This window comes from Lepidochelys kempii, chromosome 10 (genome assembly GCF_965140265.1).
Source record: "Lepidochelys kempii isolate rLepKem1 chromosome 10, rLepKem1.hap2, whole genome shotgun sequence".
Classification (NCBI taxonomy): domain Eukaryota; kingdom Metazoa; phylum Chordata; order Testudines; family Cheloniidae; genus Lepidochelys; species Lepidochelys kempii.
Genome location: NC_133265.1, coordinates 17,223,888 through 17,250,873, shown reverse-complemented (window position 1 = coordinate 17,250,873; position 26,986 = coordinate 17,223,888). Strand labels below are relative to the sequence as shown.

Below are 26,986 nucleotides of genomic sequence, written 5' to 3'. Positions count from 1 at the left end.
AGAGATTAAGTTACTTGTCCAGGGTCACACTAGGAGTTTCTGGAAGAGCTGGGAATTGAACCTAGATCATCTCCTTGACTTTTCTTTGTGAAATGACTCTTTGTTTAGAAATTTCCTTCAATTTTTTTAAATTAAAAACAAAAAATGCTTCAAATCAAAACAAGAGTTTTGTTTTGAATTGATTTAAATGTTTCATTTGACGTGAAGTAATTTTTTCTCATCTTTATGATTTACTGAAACCTTTGAAAATGTTTGGTTTTAGTTTGATCCTAAATAATTTTTTTTTCAGTTTCTCAAATTCCCAGCAAACTGAAAAATCCATTACTCACACAGCTCTGCTTAAGAGCTTTCCTGAATCTCTGCCTTAGCCCCTGACTAATCCTGCAAACATTTACACACTTTCTTAGTCAGTCTCAGTGAAATCAATGGGACTACTCGTGTGCTTAAAGATAAGCACGGTTTAAGTGCTTTCAGGATCAGGGTCAATAACGGACATCAGTTAAAGCATTCAAACAATTTCCAAACTCAGTATTTTTATCAGGAAATAATATTTCAGAGAAGTAGTATATTTAGCCATTTTGCATAAAATATGTTTTGACATTTAAATATTGTATTGATTGTATATTTTTTAAAGAAATTCATGACAAAATATTAGTATAAAAGAGCCCATTTTACAAAGAAGAAAGCTGAGGCACACAGTTTTAGTGACTTGTGAGCCATAGGAGGGGGCATCCCCCAGACAGTGTGGCCTTAGTATTGGCAGCAAAATAATGTTATCTCCCAGAAGATTCTTCTGCAAATATACTAAAGGAAGAACTTAGGGTGAAGTGTTGGGTTGGGGTTTCTGATTCACAATGATGCTCTACTTCAGTCTCATGTAGCCTAACTATACTCCTGGTCACAGGCAACCACTGTGTCTGAAGTCTGAAGAGGCAGTTGCGTGGGAATTAATTCTCTAAGGCTAAGGTAGATAACAGCATCACAAGGCATAGCACAGAAAGATAAGTACAAGGGGCCAGATGTCCAGCTAATGTAAATTGGCACAGTTCTGTTGAATCCAATGAACTTACACTGACTAGAATCTTGCCCAAGTAGTTTAAAATGTTCATCTACCTTTAAACTTCCATTTGTTGCACCTCTAGGAATTATCTATATTCCAGCAACAATCCAGCTGACAGCTAATGACATTCTCTATAGACTCCAGGCTTCTAAGGCCAAATGCATCATTACCAATGATATACTGGCACCTGCAGTGGACTCAGTTGTGTCCAAGTGCCAGTTTCTAAAAACCAGGCTAATGGTATCCGAAGGCAGCAGGGATGGATGGCTGGACTTCAAGGAACTACTCAAGTGAGTGTGTCTTGCCTCAGTGAGCTAATCATCCAAATGGAAATTCAGGTGTTTCCAGCTTTGTATTGTACCCCTCCTTGTTTAAAAAGCAGTTTCAGAACTCAGATAACTCATACATTCTATGTGGTTTTTGGGAGCAAGCTCTTCCCTCATTTACCTAACAAGTCTGCATTCCAACACTAAATTAAATACAAGTATAAAAAACTAACAGGGATGGGAGCGGAGATCTGCAAATACATATGGCTTTAAATATATAGAGGGTGAGGGAGAAGCATTAATAACAACAGAACAGGGTCATTCTGCTGAAAAAGTGTGCTGAACTCTAGCTTCAGATACACACATAGGGCCACTGAAGTCAACAGAAGTCTTTCCATTGATTTCAGTGAGCACTGGATCAGGCCCTTAGCTCCCATTGAATGCAAAGAGAGTTTTGTGTGCGTTTCCAAGGCCAGAATTTGGCCTAATAAATCTTACTGGCCAATGACCATTAAGAATGAGATCATAGGCAGTTTAATTTGGGAAGACAAAAGAAATCCCTCACTAAAGTTGTAAACTAGATAGCGATTGAAGTTTCCTTTGTTGAATAGCTTATCCACTCTGATGTACTCTTGTCTTTATTTTGAAGAGCTGCACGTGGTGATCATGACACTGTTAAGACAAAGAGTCAAGAAGCAATGACTATCTACTTTACCAGTGGAACCACAGGTTACCCCAAAATGGTGGAACATTCTCACAGTAGTTTTGGTATTGGAATGACCTCGACTGGAAGGTATGTACTGAAAATACTTCATTGCTCTGATAAACCATGGTCACAAAATGAATATGTAAAAAATACTGAATATATGATTATTTGTCTGAAAATTCATACCAGGAATGGATTATGTGTACAGATGATCAAACCACAGAATTTCTGTCCTGTGGGAAATTCTGATATCTTGACATTTGTTTTCCTCCTGAACTGGATGAACAGTCAAAATATCTAAACTTTTTGTGGAACAAAGTTCCAAAATAATTTGATTTGGCAATTTCTCAATGTTTCATTTTTTCACATTTTCAATTGAAAAAAATGTTTCAGCATTCCCAAATCAACATATTTAATTACTTGGATTACACTAATCTCTCCATCTGCCTTCAACACCAGAATGCCACATGGGAATTGTAGTTTCAGGTCTCTCATGTCCCCATTCTTCCCTGGATGGATGGACTACATCTTCCATGATGCACCACAGCCCCTTCCTGTAGTTGACGTGCTGCAACGTATCATGGGACTCCTAAATAAAAATATTTAATTTTGTTTTCCTGATGAAAAATTCAGCCAAATAAATTCTGCCAAAATCTATCCCTACAGAAAATTTTTATTTTGATGAAACTCCTTCTTCTCATGGGAAATATTTCATTCAAAAAATTTCGACTAGCCCTAGTTATTCACTATTTAATATGTCTAGTTACTTTTTAAACAGGAAAATAAGAAATATCTGTTCTCCCATCAAGAAGCTGAAACAAAACCATGTGACTTAGGTGAGCAATCACACAAGTATAAAGAATAATGAAGAGATTCTATGAACAGTAGGCAAACATCTCACAGGGATGTTAGCATTCAACTACTCACAGTTCAACTGTGACTAATGAATCCACTCATAGGCATCAGGATTAGTTCATGAACAGAAAAAAGAGCCATGTTCATTCACAACAAATAATTCCATCCGCTCTCCATTTGTACATTCACTTTATTTTTCTATTCAGTGTTTTTCATTATGATATTTTTTTTGGCATTTTTACCAGGCTTTGGTTTGATTTGAATCCCTCTGACATACTGTGGGGCCTGTCTGACCCAGGCTGGGTAAAATTTGCCTATGGCAGTCTCTTTTCTACATGGATTCATGGAGCGTGTATCTTTACACACAGCATGCTGCAGTTTGAGGCAACAACTGTCCTGAATGTAAGAATAAAAACATCATGATGTAGTTTAAGCCATAACTGATATATGCAAAGCAGATGGTGAAAAAGGATAGTATCAGGAGTAACTTTAAAATATCATAAAAATCATGAGACTAGGATAATGTTGTCTAGTAGTAAGTGTCATCCCCCGGTAGGCTGCCTCTTTTGAGACTTTGTTTTGCCCAAGTGCACCCCTTTCAAGTGACAGGCCTGTGCCTCCACTTCTCTTTGTGGTGGGACCCCACAATCCAACTAGTCTCCACTTGGTCTCTGGGTTACATCCCCCCTGGTTGTCAATAGTGATACCTAGCAGGCCCAACAGACTTGGCACCTGCACGAGTTTCTCTTCAGGAGCCTGGGGTGGTAATAGTATGAAGAAGCAGCTTCTTCAATACATAGTATAACGTATCTATCAAAAGGTGCACAGCACTCAGAAAAATTGATTTAAAACAACAGTAGGTACTGTCTTACCTACACTTGGCATTCCCATCAAACTCCTAGTAGACATGACTTATGTTGGTGACCCCAATTCTCTGGGGGACCAAGTTACAGCCTGCTTGCTGCAGACCATGACACATAGTCTCTCTCTCTCTCTTTCTTTACTTGCCTGTCATCTCTCACTGACAGCCCTGGGCAGACTCTCTCAACTCACTCAAACCCACTCCTTTTTCCTCCTTTGATCCTAGGCTTAGCCTTGGGAATAGTAAACCATTCTAGTCTGGGTGGAGCTGGGTATTGGGGTATTCTCTAACTAAAGCTTTTCTGATGTTTTCTTAAGGGCTCTGATCTGTGCCATTTGTTTTGCATTCACTGCTTGGTCCTTCTAACAAGCCCTTTTGATACAACTCAGTAGCAAGTCACCCATCATAAACAAACACACAAAAGCATACACCATATTCACAAAAAGTAATACAACTGTTTCCCAGTTCTCTACACTGAGAGTCAGGAAACATAGTTCTGCTTTCAGCACTATTACTGAGCTTCTAGGTGACCTCAGGCAAGTCACATCATCTTCCTATCCCATAGTTTCCCCATCTGCAAAGTGACGATAATAAAATCTTACCCTCTTTTGTAAAGTGTATTGAGATCTCTGAGTAGAAAGTGCTATAGAAGTGTTAAGTATTATTATTACTTTCTCTTCACTTGTGCCTATCACTGTGGGGTCGAATTTGTGTCACTGTTGGAGGAAAATGCTAAACTCCAAAACATAAGCAAGTTAACTTTCAAATAAATATAAAAAAGAAAGGAACAAGAACTCTTAATAGCCATGCCAGACCTAGCCCAACACATCATTCTAGCCCTCTGCCTTTTTAGTGTAGTGCATTCACTTTATTATTTATTTGTTCGTATTGTGATGGTGCCTAGGGCCCAAATCATAGACCAGAGCCCAAATGTGTTTGGCACTGTACAAACAACCAAAAGACAGTGCCTGCCCCCAAGGAACGAACAGTGTAAATAACTTTTCTTTTCTTTCATTCATAGTGTCTATCCAGATTTCCTATAACTTCTTTCTGTGGTACACCAACTGCTTATCGCATGCTGGTGCAGCATGATCTTACCAGGTACATCTAGATTGCTTACTAACCATCCCAACTGAACTGTGTTCTAGCAGAATCACAGCCCTAGATTTTTGCTTTCCCAGGTTTTAGTCTAACAACATAACCATTTCAGAGGTTGAAATTCTAGGTGAACTCACTCTGTAAGTTCTTTACCAGTTATAGCTCCAGCAAATGAAGCCCAGAACTGAACCATATCAAAGTCTCTCTAGTAATGCTCCTAACCATTGTTTTAAACACTTATTAAGCTACAAGTTCAAGAGCCTGAAGCACTGCCTAAGTGGGGGTGAGCCACTCAACCCTGAAGTGATGGAGAGATGGAAAAGCAAAACAGGGATCGATATCTATGAAGGATATGGCCAAACTGAAACAGTACGTTTGCATTCAATCACACACCTAATAAGCCTAATTCTAACTCAAGCTAATGAGGAAAACTGTCAAATTCATATGGTACGTTTCTTGCTTTATCCAGGAAAACAGGCCCCACATTTTCAAATATAGGTAACTAACATCAGGCTACTAAATCCATATGTAGGCCCCTGAATAAAAAGTGTCTGATTTGCAAAGGTGCTGAGCACCTGCAGCCCCAGTGGCTTCATTTGGAGTTTTGGGTTCTCAGCATCTTTGAAAATCAGGCTTTGTTTATTCAGGAGCCTAAACATAGATTTAGGTGTCTAAGTTTGAACATTTTGACCTAGAAATGTAATTAGGCAGCATGCATTCCTTCAGCCAAGCATCTCAGCGGCAGATTTTAAAAGGGGCCATTAGCTATGCAATTAACTCATTAAATATGTGTGCAGGGGACCCAAAGGGGCCAACCTGGCTGGAGGGAGGGGGCAGTAAGGAGGGCATACTTGCTACACAGCAACATTCCCTTCTTCCTCCAACTCTGTGCAAACTCAGCTGGGAGGGAACAAGCCAGGTCAGGTCTGGGAGATAATCATTTTGTGTGACATCTTTCCCTCTCAACTCTGGGGGGTTTCAGGTGTAAATAAATGCTGATCCTGACAGTGTTATGCTTCTTCCCTCACCTCACAGTGAATCCCACTCCACAGGTGGGGATGCAATGAGCCAGAGGCACATAGCCTCTGCACTGATAGTCCTGGCTTTAGGTGTGTATTCAGAGATCCATGAGTTTCTAGGGATGAGCCCCAGTCAGTTCTCTGTGGCAGACAACCCTATCTTCCTAATGGAACAACCAGCGGGAAATTCCAAGGACCTAATTCTGACCTCATAGCAGGTTTTTTTGTTGATATCAGTGGAGTCACTTCAGATCTACACAGGTTTAAGCAAGAGAACGCCTAAGCCCCATATGTCCAAACTTGTAGAATCACCAGCACGCTTGTAGGAAAAATCTGTTCTAGGTAATTTGGACATACAGGAATAAAGTCTCCAACTGTACGTGCTGACAATCATTATAATGTAGCCAATAGTAAATATCAGCTGCTGGGCCAAATTCTTCTCTCAGGCTGATATTTCTTTGAAGTTAATGTATACTTCTCTCCAGGGGTGAAAGTAACTTAAAGGACTTACCGGTATGCCGGAGTCCTGAGCAGGAGGCGTGGTCTCAACTGGAAGAGGTGTGACCTCAACCAGAAGAGGCGGGGCCTTTAAATACCTGGGCCCTTTAAATCACCGCTGGAGCCCTGCCGTCGCTACCGCTGCTGCTGCAGGGAGCCGGCTACTCCAGGGAGCCCCTGGCTCTTTAAATCGCCAGCCTGGGGAAGCTGGTCCGGTCCGGTCCTGCACGGTGTTCTGGCTCTTGCCGGTACGCCGGACCGGACCGGCTTACTTTCACCTCTGCTTTTCTCACACAGACATACTTCTTTGTAATAAATGGAGTTAAACTGGTGTAAAACAAATGCAAATGAGAGGCGGTTGAGTTCCAAGGAATTTAATCTGGATATTTTCACGAGTATAGTTGAGAGCGGACTTTATCCCACTGAGCCAGATCTTCAGTTGATATAAGTCAGGGTAACTCCATTGACTTCTTTGGAGCAATGTTGATTTACACCAACTGAAGATCAGGCCTATTGTGTTTAAAATCACAATTGAGTCACTTTTCAAATGAACATTTTTACAAAAATGTTACTAGTAAAATAGATAATGCAAAACGTTTTCAGTTACAAATATTCATATCTAAATAAAACATCAAGTACTGTATTTTGTTGCACAAATACAATTTTATTTTACAGGTTTTGATATGTGCAGTTTTCAAAGGGATGAAAATTAAACCTGGTGCTATGGGAAAGGCAGCTCCACCTTATGATGTGCAGGTATTTTGACACTCCTGGTCACTTTCAATCTGAAGTAAGATAATGTTCCCACACAACACAAGATTCTCTCTGAACATTTAATTCAGTACAACTCTCTGTTTAACAGAAAGACATTAAATCATCCAGGAGGGGTTTTCTCTCATTCTAGATAATAGATGAAAATGCTAATATTCTGCCTCCTGGGAAAGAAGGAGATATTGCTATCAGAATCAAACCAACAAGGCCATTTTGTCTTTTCTCTGGCTACATGGTAAGGAAACTTTGTATGAAATTAATCAGATTTTGAGGCCACATCTTAAATATACTGATAACTTTTTAAAATATCTTGTTGTGGGTGTCTGTATACTTCCAAAGACAATAGTTCATGTGTCTCATAAACAGGACTTCCACTGGTGCAACCAGAGGCAGAAAGTGTACTGGTGGGGGAGGTTGAGACAGAAAGCACCTGCAATATTCCCTCCACTGGGGGACTAAGGATATGTCTACACAGCAATCATACAGTGTGATTGTAGCCCAAGTATTCATACCTGAGCTAGCTTTAATATAGCTATCTCGGGTCCCAGAGCAGTGAAGTCAGGGCAGCATGAGCTTCAGCACAGGTTGTACAAACCTGTCTGAAACCCTCAGTAAGTACTTGAGAGTCTAGCCTGGTGCCCTGATGCCCTGCCACAGCTTCACTCTTCCACCTGAGCTAACTAGATTAAAGCTAGCTTTGGTATGTTGGCTCAAACTGTAGTCAAATTCAGTGACTGCATTCTAGCCATACCCTAAGAAGCAAGTGACTATGGCCAGGGATGCATTGATCCGCTTCAGCTGATCGGGCTCCTATGGAAAACCTGGCAGATTTTAAATACTCCCTCCCCCCATGAGATATCCTAGGGGAGGTCACACAGTAGGACTACTGTCTGCCCTTCCTCCGGTGCATATCCTTGGGTGGGAGGGCAGGCTAGCCCTTGAAAGTGTCAGTAAAACCGAGTGTGGCCCAGAGTTCAATGTTTTTAATGGTTTGTTGCAAGGAGGTAGATTTAATGAAGAACTCAGTTCTCTCTTTTTTTGTCTCCTCCACCACCCCAGTCTTCCAACTTGATTTTCTAATCATGCTATTAATTAAGGTGGATTTAAGGGCTAACTTTTCAAAGGAGCAGATGGTAGGAGTGCCCACAAAAATATACATGGCCCTTTTGCACCTGCAAAAGCTGGCTAAAAGGGTAGGTAATATGTAAAGATATATGCCAGTTGTGTTTAACTGACTTTCTTGCATGCATGACTTCTGCCTTCTGACTTGCCTCATGTAGCCTGTCCCAGTGAACCAGGCTTGAAATGGAAAGAGACTACAAACAAGAGCCTGGAAAAGCCTGTGGACACCTAGCTGGAACAAAAAGAAGTTTGCAAAATGCTTCTCTTGGCATATGGCAAAGACAAATCACTGCTCGTTCACAGCCAGTTTAGACACATGTTAGGGCTGAGTGCCAGTACTCCTGCAGCTCAAGTGTAATCATTCGCACAGCTCTAATACAAAGTCACTTGACCTCAGAAACACAGAATGTATTCATAGTAGATCAGATCATGCTAGACTTGTATGGGCTACAGCAAGGCTGAAAGAGTTCAAAATAAGAACAGTTATGAAAAGTTTTGAAAGTTTTAAAAAATCATCTTGTATAAAGATAAGTGAGTTCTCATGAAAATTTTCCTGACTGAGTAACTATGGCCTTCTTCTGTTAAGTAACAATTTGTGGTTGAACACCACTGAGGTCCTGATCTATCTCCCATTGAAGTCCATTGGGATTTTTTCCATTGACTTCAGTGGGAGTTGGATTGGATCCTAAGGGTTCATTACCATTTGTGAGATGTTCCTTTGTTGTTGTCAGGGTGATCCAGAGAAAACTGCTGCATCAGAACGTGGGGATTTTTATATCACAGGAGACAGGGGCATTGTGGATGAAGATGGATACTTCTGGTTTGTTGGAAGAGCTGATGACATCATTTTATCTTCTGGGTAAGTTTGTTTTTATGGGGTTTCCATACTAAGTTGCCATACATTGATACAGTTTGTAAATACCAAGCTCTTATTTCCTCTCCTAGGTATCGTATTGGACCATTTGAAGTAGAAAATGCCTTGCTAGAGCACCCGGCAGTAACAGAAGCAGCTGTTGTCAGCAGCCCAGATCCCATCAGAGGAGAGGTAATGAGGTTGATATTAGTGGGTATGCAAAAACACCTACTGTATATACTTGTTTAGAAATAAACTATAGCTGTCAAGGAAATTTAGGAATGCTAAAGGCCAGATTTTCAAATGTATTTAACCACTTAAAAATGCAGAGAGATGCCTAGTTGAATTTTCAAAGTGCCTAAACAAGCTAGGTATCTAACTCCCATTGATTTCAAAGGGAGTCAGGTACCTACACAGGTTAGGTGCATTGAAAATCTGACTCTTGGTAGTAGGGCAAACTGACAACTGTTATTTTATTTGTTTTGCTGTTTAAAAATAAATTGATTAATTCTACTCCCACATACAACCAAGCAATCACAGTGACTTCAGTGAATCCCCTGGGTTCCACAGGTGCAACTGAGAGCAGACCCACTGACTTGAATGGGATATTTTGCAAAACAGGCCCTTAGGCATATACTTATATACAGATACGGCTCAATCCTCAGGTATGCAGCAGGCTGCTTTGTCTGCAGCACAACTAAAAGCAACCACAGGGCTGCTCTAAGTTCCACTAACTTGAAACAGTGCCCTAGAGCTGTTGTGCTAGTCAGGAAGCATTGAAGAGCAGTGTGCTCAAGCCACATCCCTCCTACCTCCACCTCCAACTCCTGTGCTGTGTGTTAAGAGGAGGTGGTGAAGAGCTGGCATAGCTGACTGTATGCTGTTTGAGGATTCCCACACACTGGGTGAATCCTCAGATGCCTACTTGGGGCAGTTTTAAGGCCCTGAATGGCAAAAAGAGCCTTAGTGTATGCCAGCATCTGGCCCATAATCTTACTCTCCTCTCTTGAAAGCAATTTTAATGTTGCAAATTGTATTTTTCAGTTTGATCATTGTAAATGTGATTGAATATTAGAAGATGCCTACATCTCACTGTGTCTTGTAGGTGGTGAAAGCCTTTGTTATTCTGTCTCCTGACTTTGTATCACATGATCCAGAAAAATTAACTAAGGAGCTGCAAGAGCATGTCAAAAAAGTTACTGCACCATACAAGTATCCCAGAAAGGCAAGTACCTCCAAGTGCTGAATGTAAGGGTAATTCCTGACAATGCACCCCAAAATTAAAACTGTTCTGATCAAAACTAGAGATCAGATTAGAAATATAAACAGATTTTACTCCTTAGTAAACAAATATTTTCCTCTGTTTTTCTTCTGTTACCCCCACCACCTTTTAGTCAGGCCTTCAATGTAATTTTAAAACATACAACCAGCTCTTTAGCTGACGTAAATCAGTGTAGCTCTGTTGAAGACTATGGAATTATGCTATTTACACCAGGTGGGGATCTGGCCTGTTAGGTGTTTTATTTTGGAATAGTAGAGACAAATCTTTCTCAGATTTCAGTGGAACTATTCATGGGAGAAAGATGAGCTGCATTCATCATTTAATCATATTTTATATATGAAACTAAAATTAATCAGATTTTACAGATTAAATATAATTTCACAGTATATAATGAAATTTAAAATACCATTTTCAGGAATTTTCAGTAATATAATAGAGAAAAGAAGATGCTCCGTGTGGTCGTGTGGTAGAAGAACAAAATGGCTCTAATACTGTACATAACTGGCCAGGCCCACCAGCTGAGGATCAGGCTTAGGGATTATGCTGGGTGGGTGGTGGAGAGTCACAAAGGGATTGTATCATATTGATCATTATTGATGTATGCAGAATTTATACACATCAAGCTTAGTATTAAGGTGTTTATAGGTAAGCTAAAGATAAGAACCAGAATCTACCATCAGTGTCTCTAGGCTGGTGTCAGTGAAATTTGGTTCTTATCTCTAGTTTACCTATAAAAACTTTAATACTAAACTTGGTATGTATAAAATGCTTCCACCCACTGTTCAGAGGTCTCTTAGTCCAAACACTGGGCCTGATTCACTACTGTATTACTTCAGTTTACACTGGTATCATTACATTGATATCAGCTGCTAGACCTGCATAAAACTGAACAGCAGTGCATCAAACTCATAGTTTATAACTGAAGGGCTTTACATTTCCATTTGGTGTTTGAGTGGGTACTCCAATATTGGGTGGTTTGTCAGTAGCATTTTGTTTAGCTATTATAGCCATATTGACACCCACTGAAGGCAGGGCAGAGTCTCACTGAAGTCCTATTTCAGAGTAGCAGCCGTGTTAGTCTGTATTCTCAAAAAGAAAAGGAGTACTTGATTGAAGTCCTAGTGGACAGAAAAGTCTGTACTGTCAAATCCCATTGCAGGATCAGGGCTGTAACTGTGAAACATCTCTCTCATATATTCTATTAGTTTGTGCTCTGAAAAAGAAACCTCACATCAGTGGATTACAGGTCCAGTCCTGCTCCCATTGAAGTTAATGGCAAAATTCCTCTAGGTTTCAGTGGAGCAGAACTGTTCCTGGAAAAGTTGAGGAATTACTGTGTGAGCAACTGGCTGGTTCCATTACCCTAGCAAGGAGCTTGTTCTTTTATGAATGCTGGTGGACTTTCTCCATGGTTTATCTTGAAGGAATCCCTAACCTTTATAATAGATGTTTTGTTCCAGAAAGCAAGACAGCACCAAATCACATTTAATTTGCTATTTTTCATTATTATTTGTATTTTTTTTATAAATTAGGTGGAATTTGTTCAACAGCTACCAAGGACAATCTCTGGGAAAATCCGAAGGAAGGAATTAAGGAATAAAGAGTGGGGGAGAATTTAGCTTTGTGTGGAGTTAAGAACATACATTTTCATTTCTGCTATAATCATTCATTGACCTGTTCTCTGTTGACGTCAGAAGGAGCTAGATAGTATTTGAGATGAGGAATAGACATTGTCACTGTTTGCTGTAACTTGCAATGTTCTGGGGTCTTGGGATGGTTATGAAATTCAGTGGACTTGATTCTCAAGAGAAACTTCATTGAAGGCAATACTGTGCCAGGAGAATCAGACCCTAAACTCCTCTTTATCTTTCTGTTTGATTATTTTCCATCTATGCCTTATCATTCAATACTGAATGGCAAGTATGTGTCAAATGTTGTTTTGTGAAAATATTGTGTAATTATTTTTAATGCTCTGATTAGCTTTATAGAATACTGGATAACTTTTTGAGGTGGTAATTATTGCTAAATGGTCTTCTGTCAGCCACCATCTTTTTGTGCATGTTAGTTTAAAAAAATAAAAGATTTCCTGAGTTGTGAAATTGTATTAGGTCACAAAATGTTGCTGTAACAACCAGATTTTCCTCTCCAGTATTCAAGCAATGATCTACGTCAGCATCTGCATTGGGCATTATTAGGAGTCTGGGCCTAGTGCTTGCAGCCATTAATACTATCCTACTGAGTTCCACGATAGTAGGCACTATTCTTGTTAGCAGCATCAGGTCTGACTGCTTCCCTGACATGGTACAAATAACTCCCTTTGAGGTCAGTGTTACCTGTGCTCTGTGGGGGGATACTCTGACTCCAGGATTGCACTGTACTGTATATTAAGAGTAAACCCACACGCTGAAGACACTGTGATATGCTTTTTATTACTCTTTTAAAAAAACATGAAAGACAACCGAGCTTTGTGACTAAAGCAGGTTACATTTAAAGGTAATATAAAAACACTGATAAACCGGCAATTAGGAGAAAAGTGTTATTTTATCTCAGAATCTCTGGTTCTGCTGTGAACTTGCTCTAATTAAGGCTCTGTGTCTGTCACGGAGGTCACAGAAGTCATGGATTCCGTGACTTTCCGTGACCTCCGTGACTTCTGCAGCGGCCGGTGCGCTGGCTCTGGGGCTGCCTGATCCGCAGCCGCTGGGCCAGTCGCACTGGCTGCTTTTGGGGAAGTTTGGGTGTGGGAGGGGGCTAGGAGTTGGGGTGCGGGGTGGCGCTTACCTTGGAGGGGATGGTCTTCCCAAAAGTGGCCGGCACATCCCTGCAGCTCCTAGGCAGAGAAGCCAGGGGGCTCTGCGCACTGCCCCTGCCTGGAGGCCCTGCCACCGCAGCTCCCTTTGGCTGTGGTTCTCAGATCTGCGGAGCCAGAGCTTGAGCTCGTGGTGGGGGCAGCATGTGGAGTTCCCCCTGGACTTCCCTCCCCCTAGGAGCTTCAGGGACATGCTGACTGCTTCCAGGGAGCTGCGCACAGCCCAATAGGGAGCCTGCCAGCCGCGCCAAACTTCCCCACCCCCAGCGCCATCAGAAGTTCTGGGCCGCACACTGCCACCTCCCTCCTCCCCCACAGCACCAGTTGGGGTCCCGGGCCGCTTGCCACCGCCTGGTCCTCCCCCAGCATCAGCCGGAGTCCTGGGCCACCCCCGCCCCCCACAGTATCCTTGAACCGGCCCCCCACAGCACCCGTGGCTTGGCCCAAGTTTTAGTCAGGGGTATATAGTACAAGTCATGGACAGGTCACGGGCCATGAATTTTTGTTTACTGCCCCGCCCTGACCTGTCCATGACTTTTACTAAAAATACACGTGACTAAAACGTAGCCTTAGCTGTAATATGGCACTCATGGGCACATCTGTTGTAGTGTTGAGGGCCTGGGAAAATAGCAAATGTTTTATGTAAAGCTGTTGATTATCTTTCGGTAGAATTAGTTCAGTTACTAATTAGCAAACAAACACAGGTCCCAGCAGAGTCTGTGCCAAGAGGTTTTCTGCAGGTGGCTCTAACCACTTAAAAATCCTCAGGCTTTCAAATGTATATTGCTTTGCTTTACAACTCCTAAGTACTTAATTACCACTGGTAGAATACAAAGGACTATTCTGTAGTAGATATACACGCTGATGAAGGGCCTGAAGCTGCATAATTGAGGCTAATGGGAGTTTTAATATTGACTTCAATGAAAGCAGACTCAGACAGCAAATGAAGACGAGACCTGCAAAATATTTACCTGCTGTGGATCACAACATTTGTTACAGAAATGGGGGTGAAGCATTTCTGGCAATTATCACAATCATGTCAACAGAGGGTGCGTGTGCCAGCAAAAACTGATGGCAGTTTTACAAAGCTGATGTAGAACGCTCCGTCCAACACCAGGATCCCGTTTTTGGTTTTAACTCTTTGGAACAGTGACTGTGTCTTCCTACATGTGTCTGCAGCACATAGCACATTGTGCACCATTGTGCTAGTCAGTGAATAAGCATTAATAATATTTCCAAACTGTCACAGTCATGGTGTGTGTCTCAAAATTTACTTGCCTAGTGAAGTGAGGGTCACACAAGGTCTGGTCAATGGGCCTTCATACAACCCCCTGAAAATTATTACAAATCTAACCTGTGCCACTCTGGGGACAGAGGCAGGGCAAAGACGTGAGCTGCCTAAATCCATACTCGCTCATGATTTTCAATCACTCCAAGCTGGTTTTGATTCCTGATTTCCACACTATTGCATTTTTTTATGTCAGGTATTTCAAGTGACATGTGACTATTAGTGTTACACAGCTCAGACTCCACTTAAAGCAAGCACTGGAAAGACCAGCTGCAACACACAGAGTGTGGGCTGAAGCAAGTAGGGGATAGAAGAGCAAGAAGATATGTTTACCTCTTTATGCGGGCATGCAATTGTTTCTATGCCACAAATCCCTGCTTTATTGTATTGCGCTAGCCCCTTGAGATCAGCTCCATCTGGATCTCAGAGCACCCTCGCCTAATCCAGGCAGGAAACAGAGTCTTTGAGTTTAAAGAGCTGATGATCATACAATATATTCTGCCAGGCTTTAATTGAATCACAAGACCATTGTCTAATATATTTTAATTTCTTTGATGTCAATGCCCAAGGGCCTCTAAGCACCTTAACCAAAGTGCTAAAACATAATTAACCTACCTAGGCATCTTACCCAAATAATGTCAAGAGTGGAAGCAGAACCAATAAAATACACCAGTCAAGCCAACCAATGGGATAATTCACCTTTCCCTTATGCCAGTTTAACACCAGTGTAACGACAGAGACGCAGCAGAGGTGATTGTGATTTGCACCAGTTTAAGTGAGCAAAGAGTCAGATCTGATATCTTTAGATATGATGAGTCTATAGTTTACTGTAATATTGGATGTACCGAGTTCTCAGAAAAAGGGAATAGGTATGTCTCATTGGTACTAGCTTTGTGATGAGTTAAAGAGTGTAGAAAGCGTCCAGGCTTCCAGGAGTCATGCCTTACTTGTGCTGGTCCAAGTCACTAACCTCCTGACATTTTTCAGGTAAGATTGTCAAAAGCTTTGATGCCTAAGTCACATTTTCAAGTGACTTAAGCGCTTGACTTACAAGGAAACTGAGGCTCCTAAGTGCTTACATCATGTTTGAAAATGAGACTTAGGCTCCTTAGGAGCTTTTCAGAATTTTTACCTAGGATCCTTTCAACTCACTATTGAGTGTCTAGATGCTGGTTCTCTCAAGAACTAGTTAATATATTTGGTTTTCCTAGGGAAATACAGCACTAACAGCAAATATCAAGCAATTTCAATGACTGCTAATCTTATTGTGAGCAAAACTGCAGCTACGTGCCAGTCATACTGAGTGGCTAGAGAAACATTATCTTTACTCACATAGTTTACAGAGCAAGATAGACAGTGCAAGATAGACAGTGGCTGTAAGAAAGCCAATTTCATGTTGTGAGTCTTACGTTCTCAGCTCATGTTAATAGGTCTGAAAAGCAAAACTGATCAAACTTAAGGGGCTGGTTCTTGGGTAAGAATAATCACATTACTCTGTAAATCTCAGACATTTACTGCTACTAGTGGAAGGATCATAATTATCCTGGTGCCTGCTTTTCAGGTGAGACAGATCCCCTTAAGAATTAACCAAAGCTTGTGCCTCATATTTACAAACTCCCTTAGAATTACATTATAATGAGGCCCCCCCAGGCTCACCAGATTAGTCACTGAAAGGCTTTTGGTATCTTAAAAATGTACCTTAGTTGTCTTGATCAGTGGCATATTATTAAATTGTTGTTCTAAAGTAAGATGTCCCTGACAAATAGCAACCTACAGTACACTGGCACCCATCATGGTATATCTGTACTAGAAAAGACAGGCATCAGTTTGGTAATCCATTTGCATAAGCCTCAGAATCTGAATGCATCTCTTGCAAAGTAAACTGAATGCAAACAGGCTCCAGCTCAGCAAAGCATTTAAGCATGTTCTTGAATTAAACATCTGCGTAAGTGCTATGTTGAGGTAAGATGGATTGCTGACTCATGACCACAGGGAAGAAGAAAGAGTATTAAATAAGGGAGCAGAATTTTTAAGGCTAATATACAAACAATGGACCAGGTTCTGATCTCACTTCCACCAGTGTAAATCTCATGCTGCTGAGGCATATGCTACCTACAGAAATTCCACACATCATTTGGCACATCCAACTGAACATTTAGGGCCCAACATTCAGGGCCTCTGTATGGATATAGGCCATTGATATCTTGTGTTGCTGTACCTATGTCCTCTAAATTCATATCCAGCTGATTCTTAACACTGGTCTGCAAATTTCTTTTCCTCCAACCTCTCCCCCCCAGGATCATTGCACAATCATGCCTTTCTCACTTACTATACTGAGTGGGTTTATGGATTCATCTACATTAAATTACTCATTTACATTATTCTACAAAACTTGGGTGATTTAATAATTTTGTTTCTTGTATTGTTTAAATTGCTGGTCGTCTTCATGTTGCCATCTTCCAGACCACGTACATCTTTTGGGATGAGATGCACTACTAGGCCCCTGTGCATGTAAAATGGCATACCAATTATGTCAACAGCAGTGGTTCTCTAGCTTGAGTTTTCATTACTCTCCTCAGGGCTGGGGAGTCAGGTTTGGTCTTGTCTGAACTGTTTACATTTTCTCCTCCAACTAGAATAGGTGAGATTTATTTGCACTGTGATTCCTAACACTTTTAATTACATTTATCATGCTGTGGCTAACAGAGTGTTTGCCTTGAAGATCTGATAAACTCCTTCAACTCCACTCTTGTGGTACTACAGGATGAAATTATAGATTAAGGCATTGTGGATTATCTAGTCTTCTGAAGTAGTGAACCAGAAACTAGATAGTTCAGACAGAGTTCTCTTTCCATCTTCTCTCACCCTTCTTAAGTCACCACACCTTTAATCGGAGAATAATTGGAGAAATGAAAACTGCCTTCCCATCAGAGGAATAATCCTTACCACTGAACACAATGCACATTACTAATAAAGGGCTACAGCTGCTTAAAAAGACAAGTGAGAAGGGATAGCTAAGAAGAGGATGTTATTAATAATGATCATGCTAGATATAGGTGGATAAAAGAAGTCTTAACTGACAATAAAACATCTGCAGGTAAGGGCACCCTCTTTTATGATATACTTAAAACATCTAGAGAAATGACTGCTTTTGGTATAATTGTTAGACTATTTAAGCTTTTTCTGGAGTGAAAGAGCACATCTTGCCTTCTGGTAACATACAAAAAATTACCCAATAGAAACTATCCCTAAAGTCCCCCTTCCTTATGGTGACTTGGCACATTTATGAAGGATTTGGGGATACTGGGGAGATGCTGCAGTTATATGTTTGATGGACAATAGAACACAAATGGCTTCTCTACAGGTTAATCTATTCTATGATGTGATGCTCAGATCAATAGATGAAGTTAACAAAATCAATTTTTAATGAGAATTTATGATGTGGTCTGGAAGTGAGTTTTGCTCCCTGACTTGTGTGGAGCTGAAATAAGAAGCAATATGTTAAGATGATCACACAATTACAAAAAAAAAATCTATCCTTCTTTAACATCTAAGGCTGAATGCATAATATCTCCCATGCTTTCATCCATAGTCACTGCTCTAATTCAATTCATTCTTTGCAAACTGCTTTGGGGAGAACTTGCATATGAAAGATGACTTATGAAATCAAATTCACCTGCATATTTAGTGCTAAGTGCAGATGTGGCAAAAGCGCTAATTCAGTAAACAAAGATAAGAAATGGAAAAACACCCGAGAGTTATTCATGATACCTTGTCATTGGACAAATAAAATAAGGCAAGCATTCGAGGGTCACAGCCTTTTCTTCAGGCCATACAAAAACAGTGCCAAGGGAAAACATGAACTTCTAAATGCATTCCCAGTTATAACATAATTCAGCTTTATAAATGATGCCAGTAAGAATAATTATAATGAGATTCATTTAAATTATATTTATTATTTCTATTGCTGTAGTGCCCAAAGGCCCCAGTCAGGATCAGGGCTCCATTGTACAAAACACTGTACCACCACATAAGATCCACTCCCTGCCCTGAAGAGTTTACCATCTAATTAAAGACAAGAGACAATAAAGTAAGTGTAACAAAAAGCGGGAGGAGACGGGGTCTGAGAGGTGTGGGAACAGTAACAAGACTATGTGGTTTCTCAGGCTCGCTAAGGCCTGGTCTACACCTAAAACTTAGGCTGACCTAGCTACGTTGCCCAGGGCTGTGAATAATTTTGCACCTTGTGCGACACAGTTAGATCGATCGAACCACCACTGTAGACACAGCTTGGTGAATCGAAGAAATCTTGCCTCAACCCAGCTATCGCCTCTCGGAGAGGTGGATTACCTACGTCAATGGGAAAACGCCTTCCCTCAACGTGGGATGTGTCTACATTACAGTGCTATAGTGGCACAGCTGCAGTGTTGTAGCCATGCCACTGCATCTGCTGTAATGTAGACAGACCCTAAGTTCACAACTAGATGCTTCCAGATCAACTGAACATTTTTTTTTCTCTTATGAATAAACAAATAGTTTGGGGGCTGCGACCAATTTTTGTTCTATCTTGGTACAGCACTTAGCACACGGAGGGCCAGTCCGTGACTGGGGTTCCTAGGTTCTACCACAATACAAATAATAATAAATTAATAACTAAACAATACCAGGTCTTCCCACTGATGCTCAATCTAGCTGCAGTCAGCTGGCTACTTTTTTGCAGCCATTACAAAAGCAGTGGGCTAGGTGGAGACATTTGAAGCAGGAGGGGGCAGTATCTATTACAGATGAGCTCAGAGAAGGCATTCATGCCTAAGGGGCAGCATGAGAGGAAGCCCTGGAACATTTGTGGGGGAAGCAGACAAATGTGTCCTCAAGAGCACAGCTCATTGGGCCCGATTCTTTGGTGTGTTCCATCCCCTTTGGCCTGCTGGATCTGGCCTGGTGAAAATCCCACCCACCATGGAGGAGCACTCAGATGGCATGTAGCCAGCATACACAGCACCTGCTGCACTCCTCTCCCAGCCCTGCTACAGAGAGCGGGGAGGGATCATGGTTAAAGAGTGTTGTGCTCCAGCTATCTCCAACTGGCACACAGGTTCTTAGGGGCCGTTGCTAGGTGTTGGATTTACAAGAACTGCTAGGGTGCTCTTACCTATGCCATGGCACGGATCCACACCAGCTCCTTGCCAGCACTCCCTCTCTGCCATGCCAAGCAGAAATTTGATACTGCAGAGAGTCTGGGACTGTGAGCAAAATGTGGACCTTTATTTAAACACAGAGTCGAAAAGGAAGAAGGGAGTCAGAAACTAAGGCAGAGTGAGCTTCTCTCCTTAATAGTTTAGTTGCTATTTCTGTTTTACAAACAATGGGTGGGGACAAATCAAAAGTAAAGCATACAATGGAGGGGAAATGCCTTTGTTATTTATTTATCAGGGGATTTTTGTCCAGATTCCTAAGGTGTGTTAGAAAATCAATGTCTCTTGAGAACTGCTTCTTCCTGAGTCAAAAGATCTCTCTCAATGCTTCAACTCTCCTTAGCAGCAGCTGTAACCGCCCAGATTTTCAGGCATTACTTTAGTACCTACCTGTATGGTTTAAATAGAGACACTTGTTGTGTTCAATTTGGAAGGGGCTAGGGGTGTTGAGCTGAGTTGGTGCAGTTCCCATTGAGAGGCTAATTCTGATACTGATCCAAATTTCCTCCAAACAAGCACACATTGACTCTGGAAAAGTGGCCCACATGCTAGAAACCTGCTGTCACCTATATCTTCCCCAAGCTGATTATTCCAGCCAGGGCTGAGAGTCATTTGTGCAGGAAGGATACACAGGACCCATTGTTGGATCAAGGGGTGTAAACACTGAAAGATATGGCCAGGGACAGTCCTAGACTTAGTGGAGCCCTATAAGAATAACTCCTGTAGGGACCCATCTAGCCACTGAATGATGGGTGAAAAACAGCCAAGTTACTGAATATTACCAATGTTTGGATGAAATTGTAGGCCACAAGCAAAGATAGCAGTGCCAGAGTGTAAAGAGAAAAGAGTAGGAGACAGAAAATGGAACAGGAGTGGATGACCACCTGTGACATTTTATACCTTGGAGGAGCGTACTGTAATCCCCATAGTCCTCATTTTCATATAATTGTGATCTTACATATAAAGGATGCCTTGTAAGGTTATGATGTGCTGAAAGTCATTTCTCTATCCATATATGTGTATCATTAATACATATGACATTATGAGACTTGTGTTGTATGGTGGTCACTAAAGCACGCTGTAAGGTTGGGGAAATCAGCCAGACATTAGCGCCCAAGAGGCAACAGCAAGAAAAGTAACCAATGCCCGAGTGTCAAACTCAACAGCCATTGTCCAGCAAGGGAGCTACAAGGCAATGACTCACCTGCAAGAGGCCACACCAGGGGAATTGCTCAACCTTGCCAGGAGACTCAGCAGTGCCCCCCAGACATGCCTGAACTTGTGCTCCCCAAGAGTATAAAACAGACAGAGTGGACACATACTGGGCCCTTCTCCTTCCCCCACCTATGCTGCAAGCAACCAAGACACTGAGTCCTGGTCTACACTAGGACTTTAGGTCGAATTTAGCAGCGTTAAATCGCTTTAAACCTGCACCCATCCACACAATGAAGCCCTTTATTTCGACTTAAAGGGCTCTTAAAATCGTTTTCCTTACTCCACCCCTGACAAGTGGATTAGCGCTTAAATCGACGTTGCCGGCTCGAATTTGGGGTACTGTGGACACAATTCGATGGTATTGGCCTCCGGGAGCTATCCCAGAGTGCTCCATTCTGACCGCTCTGGACAGCACTCTCAACTCAGATGCACTGGCCAGGTAGACAGGAAAAGAACCGCGAACTTTTGAATCTCATTTCCTGTTTGGCCAGCGTGGCAAGCTGCAGGTGACCATGCAGAGCTCATCAGCACAGGTGACCATGATGGAGTCCCAGAATCGCAAAAGAGCTCCAGCATGGACCGAACGGGAGGTACGGGATCTGATCGCTGTATGGGGAGAGGAATTCGTGCTATCAGAACTCTGTTCCAGTTTTCGAAATGCCAAAACCTTTGTGAAAATCTCCCAGGGCATGAAGGACAGAGGCCATAACAGGGACCCGAAGCAGTGCCGCGTGAAACTGAAGGAGCTGAGGCAAGCCTACCAGAAAACCAGAGAGGCGAACAGCCGCTCTGGGTCAGAGCCCCAAACATGCCGCTTCTATGATGAGCTGCATGCCATTTTAGGGGGTTCAGCCACCAGTACCCCAGCCGTGTTGTTTGACTCTTTCAATGGAGATGGAGGCAATATGGAAGTAGGTTTTGGGGACGAAGAAGATGATGATGAGGAGGAGGTTGTAGATAGCTCACAGCAAGCAAGTGGAGAAACCGGTTTTCCCGACAGCCAGGAACTGTTTCTCACCCTAGACCTGGAGCCAGTACCCCCCGAACCCACCCAAGGCTGCCTCCTGGACCCAGCAGGCGGAGAAGGGACCTCTGGTGAGTGTACCTTTTAAAATGCTATACATGGTTTAAAAGCAAGCATGTGAAAGGATTACTTTGCCCTGGCATTTGCGGTTCTCCTAGATGTAGTCCTAAAGCCTTTGCAAAAGGTTTCTGGGGAGGGCAGCCTTATTTCGTCCTTCATGGTAGGACACTTTACCACTCCAGGCCAGTAACATGTACTCGGGAATCACTGTAGAACAAAGCATTGCAGTGTATGTTTGCTGGCATTCAACCAAAATCCGTTCTTTATCTCTCTGTGTTATCCTCAGGAGAGTGAGATATAATTCATGGTCACCTGGTTGAAATAGAGTGCTTTTCTTCAGGGGACACTCAGAGGAGCCCATTCCTGCTGGGCTGTTTGCCTGTGGCTAAACAGAAATGTTCCCCACTGTTAGCCACAGGGAGGGGGAAGGTTGAGGGGGTAGTCACGCGGTGGGAGGAGGCAAAATGCGACCTTGTAACGAAAGCACATGTGCTATGTATGTAATGTTAACAGCAAGGTTTACCCTGAAAGAGTGTAGCGACTGTTTTATAAAATGTGTCTTTTTAAATACCGCTGTCCCTTTTTTTTTCTCCACCAGCTGCATGTGTTTCAATGATCACAGGATCTTCTCCTTCCCAGAGGCTAGTGAAGCTTAGAAAGAAAAAAAAACGCACTCGCGATGAAATGTTCTCCGAGCTCATGCTGTCCTCCCACACTGACAGAGCACAGATGAATGCGTGGAGGCAAATAATGTCAGAGTGCAGGAAAGCACAAAATGACCGGGAGGAGAGGTGGAGAGCTGAAGAGAGTAAGTGGCGGGCTGAAGAGAGCAAGTGGCGGGCTGAAGACAGGGCTGAAGCTCAAATGTGGCGGCAGCGTGATGAGAGGAGGCAGGATTCAATGCTGAGGCTGCTGCAGGACCAAACCAGTATGCTCCAGTGTATGGTTGAGCTGCAGCAAAGGCAGCTGGAGCACAGACTGCCACTGCTTCCCCTCTGTAACCAACCGCCTGCCTCCCCAAGTTCCATAGCCTCCACACCCAGATGCCAAAGAACGCGGTGGGGGGGCCTCCGGCCAACCAGCCACTCCACCACAGAGGATTGCCCAAAAAAAAGAAGGCTGTCATTCAATAAATTTTAAAGTTGTAAACCTTTAAAGTGCTGTGCTTAAAGTGCTGTGTGGCATTTTCCTTCCCTCCTCCACCACCCCTCCTGGGCTACCTTGGTAGTCATCCCCCTATTTGTGTGATGAATGAATAACGAATGCATGACTGTGAAGCAGCAATGACTTTATTGCCTCTGCAAGCAATGATTAAAGGGAGGAGGGGAGGGTGGTTAGCTTACAGGGAAGTAAAGTGAACCAAGGGGCGGGGGGTTTTATCAAGGAGAAACAAACAGAACTTTCACACCGTAGCCTGGCCAGTCATGAAACTGGTTTTCAAAGCTTCTCTGATGCGTACCGCGCCCTCCTGTACTCTTCTAACCGCCCTGGTGTCTGGCTGCGCGTAACCAGCAGCTAGGCGATTTGCCTCAACCTCCCACCCCGCCATAAACGTCTCCCCCTTACTCTCACAAATATTGTGGAGCACACAGCAAGCAGTAATAACAGTGGGAATATTGGTTTCGCTGCGGTCTAAGCGAGTCAGTAAACTGCGCCAGCGCGCCTTTAAACGTCCAAATGCACATTCTACCACCATTCTGCACTTGCTCAGCCTGTAGTTGAACAGCTCCTGACTACTGTCCAGGCTGCCTGTGTACGGCTTCATGAGCCATGGCATTAAGGGGTAGGCTGGGTCCCCAAGGATACATATAGGCATTTCAACATCCCCAACAGTTATTTTCTGGTCTGGGAATAAAGTTCCTTCCTGCAGCTTTTGAAACAGACCAGAGTTCCTGAAGATGCGAGCATCATGCACCTTTCCCGGCCATCCCACGTTGATGTTGGTGAAACGTCCCTTGTGATCCACCAGAGCTTGCAGCACTATCGAAAAGTACCCCTTGCGGTTTATGTACTCGCCGGCTTGGTGCTCTGGTGCCAAGATAGGGATATGGGTTCCGTCTATAGCCCCACCACAGTTAGGGAATCCCATTGCAGCAAAGCCATCCACTATGACCTGCACATTTCCCAGGGTCACTACCCTTGATATCAGCAGGTCTTTGATTGCGTGAGCTACTTGCATCACAGCAGCCCCAACAGTAGATTTGCCCACTCCAAATTGATTCCCAACTGACCGGTAGCTGTCTGGCGTTGCAAGCTTCCACAGGGCTATCGCCACTCGCTTCTCAACTGTGAGGGCTGCTCTCATCTTGGTATTCATGCGCGTCAGGGCAGGGGAAAGCAAGTCACAAAGTTCCATGAAAGTGCCCCTACGCATGCGAAAGTTTCGCAGCCACTGGGAATCGTCCCAGACCTGCAACACTATGCGGTCCCACCAGTCTGTGCTTGTTTCCCGAGCCCAGAATCGGCGTTCCACAGCATGAACCTGCCCCATTAGCACCATGATGCATGCATTGTCAGGGCCCATGCTTTCAGAGAAATATGTGTCCATGTCCTGATCACTCACGGGACCGCGCTGACGTCGCCTCCTCGCCCGGTATCGCGTTGCCATGTTCTGGTGCTGCATATACTGCTGCATAATGCGTGTGGTGTTTAATGTGCTCCTAATTGCCAAAGTGAGCTGAGCGGCCTCCATGCTTGCCTTGGTATGGCGTCCGCACAGAAAAAAGGCGCGGAACGATTGTCTGCCGTTGCTCTGACGGAGGGAGGGGTGACTGACGACACGGCTTACAGGGTTGGATTCAGGGAGCTAAAATCAACAAAGGGGGTGGCTTTACATCAAGGAGTATTTCAGGCAGGACTGCACGGAGGGTTCCAATAAGAAATGGTGCACCTAAGTTATCGTTGTTATTGGAACAAGGAGGTTAGCCTGGCCTCTGATTGATACATGGCTAGATTTACCTCGCTGCACCTTCTCTGTGAGTGACTGCAGTGTGATCTAGACAGGGGAGGAGGCAAATGAGTACAAAACAAATCTGGTCTATTTCTTGTTCTGACCCACTCCATCTATCTTTTACATCTTTGGCTGGCAGCAGACGGTGCAGAAGGACTGCATGCCATCCACATCTCATGGCTGCTCGGCAGAAGATGGTACAGTACGACTGCTAGCCATCTTCATCTCTTGCCTGCCTGGCATAACATGGTACAATACAACTGCTAGCAATCCTCATCTCTTGCCTGCCTGGCAGAAGATGGTACAGTACGACTGCTAGCAGTCCGTATCGCCTGCCCGCTCACCATAAGACGGTTCAATAGGACTGCAGGACTAAAGAGAATGACCTGGTCAAGTCACTCCAAATTTAGTCCCTGCGCCCATGTCTGCCCAGGCGCTCCCAGCCGACGGGGCCAGGAGCACCTCGGACACGACGAGGACGACTACCAGTCGTATTGCACCGTCTGCTGCCAGAAGGCAATGGGTTGCTGCTACTGTGCAGCAAAGCCGTACCGCGTCTGCCAGCACCCAGGAGACATAGGGTGACGGTTACCTGAGCGGGCTCCATGCTTGCCGTGGTATGGCGTCTGCACAGGTAACTCATGAAAAAAGGCGCGAAATGATTGTCTGCCCTTGCTTTCACGGAGGGAGGGAGGGAACGGGGGCCTGACGACACGTACCCAGAACCACCCGCGACAATGTTTTAGCCCCATCAGGCATTGGGATCTCAACCCAGAATTCCAATGGGCAGCGGAGACTGCGGAAACTGTGGGATAGCTACCCACAGTGCAACACTCTGGAAGTCGACTCTAGCCTCGGTACTGTGGAAGCGCTCCGCCGAGTTAATGCACTTAGAGCATTTTCTGTGGGGACACACACACTCGAATATATAAAACCGATTTCTAAAAAACCGACTTCTATAAATTCGACCTAATTTCGTAGTGTAGACATAGCCTGAGATGAAGACAAGACTGCAGCACAGGAGACTGGCCCAGTTTTAAGGAGCAAACCTGTATATTAAGGACTGCAATATCCAGTGGGGTGAGAAAAACTGCTTAATCTAGTTGCTGCCCAGTCTAATAGGGTTGAGAGTTTAGACTGCGTGTTTATATTTTATTTTATTTTGGTAACCACTCTGTCTTGTTATGCTTTGACTTATAATCACTTAAATTTTATCTTTGTAGTTAATAAATCTGTTTGCAAACCAAACGCACTGCTTCAGGTAGAATAAACAGTGTGTCAGAGACTCCCCTGGGAATAACAAGGGGTGCGTATCAATTTCTTTGTTAAATTGACAAACTCATATAAGCTTGCAGCATCCAGCGGGCATAACTGGGCACTGCAAGACGGAGGTTCCTAGGGTTGTGTCTGGGACCAGAGATATTGGCTAGTGTCATTCGGTTGCACAATCCAAGGAACAACTTACATGCCAGAGGCTGTGCGTGAACAGGCCAGAAGTGGAGGTTCTCACTGCAGAGCAGAGTAAGGCTGGCTCCCAGAGTCAAGGATTGGAGTGACCTAGAAGATCACCGGTCCAGATAACACCAAAGGGGAATGTCACACCACCAAGCGAGGAAGAAAGATTATGATACAGGCAGGATACCAGATGAGTCAGAGAAATAGGAAGAAATCCACTGGAATCCCTTGTCTCTGTATCAAAGTAATGAGGAAAAGAAGCATGATCTACAGTGTCTGTCAAGAGCCCTTGCAAGACAAGAAAGACAAGAATAAAAGTGAAACCTTTAGATTTAGGCACGAGCAAATCATTAACTCATTCCAATCTCATTAGATGAAAGCAAAACTGGCCTCAAGCCTTAGTGAGATAAGGAAAACTTTGAGAATGTGCAGCTGGTTCTGAGATTTTAGAACATGACAGGACAAGGGAAAGGAACACTAAGGCTAGGTCTACGCTACAGCCGGTGTCAGCAAAACTTATGTCGCTCAGAGGTGTGAATATTCCACCCTCCTGGACGACATACGTTACACCGACATCAGGGTTCGTGTGCACAGTGCA

The 26,986-nt window shown here is 43.3% G+C and overlaps 1 protein-coding gene across 3 annotated transcripts in view; it reads left to right on the top strand.

The window, feature by feature from the left end:
* The window catches only part of LOC140918267 (acyl-coenzyme A synthetase ACSM4, mitochondrial-like), a 28,955-nt gene extending 16,139 nt beyond the window's left edge, over window positions 1–12,816 (top strand). For all 3 annotated transcript variants that reach the window (XM_073362252.1, XM_073362251.1, XM_073362253.1), the window contains exons 4-14: window positions 1,143–1,350; window positions 1,976–2,119; window positions 3,133–3,289; window positions 4,771–4,850; window positions 5,093–5,216; window positions 7,040–7,120; window positions 7,269–7,370; window positions 8,989–9,116; window positions 9,203–9,302; window positions 10,216–10,335; window positions 11,925–12,816. In XM_073362252.1, coding sequence (XP_073218353.1) covers window positions 1,143–1,350; window positions 1,976–2,119; window positions 3,133–3,289; window positions 4,771–4,850; window positions 5,093–5,216; window positions 7,040–7,120; window positions 7,269–7,370; window positions 8,989–9,116; window positions 9,203–9,302; window positions 10,216–10,335; window positions 11,925–12,011 — 1,331 coding nt within the window. In that variant the 3' untranslated portion in view covers window positions 12,012–12,816. The remainder of the gene's footprint in view (window positions 1–1,142; window positions 1,351–1,975; window positions 2,120–3,132; window positions 3,290–4,770; window positions 4,851–5,092; window positions 5,217–7,039; window positions 7,121–7,268; window positions 7,371–8,988; window positions 9,117–9,202; window positions 9,303–10,215; window positions 10,336–11,924) is intronic.
* The last annotated feature ends 14,170 nt before the right edge of the window (window positions 12,817–26,986 follow it).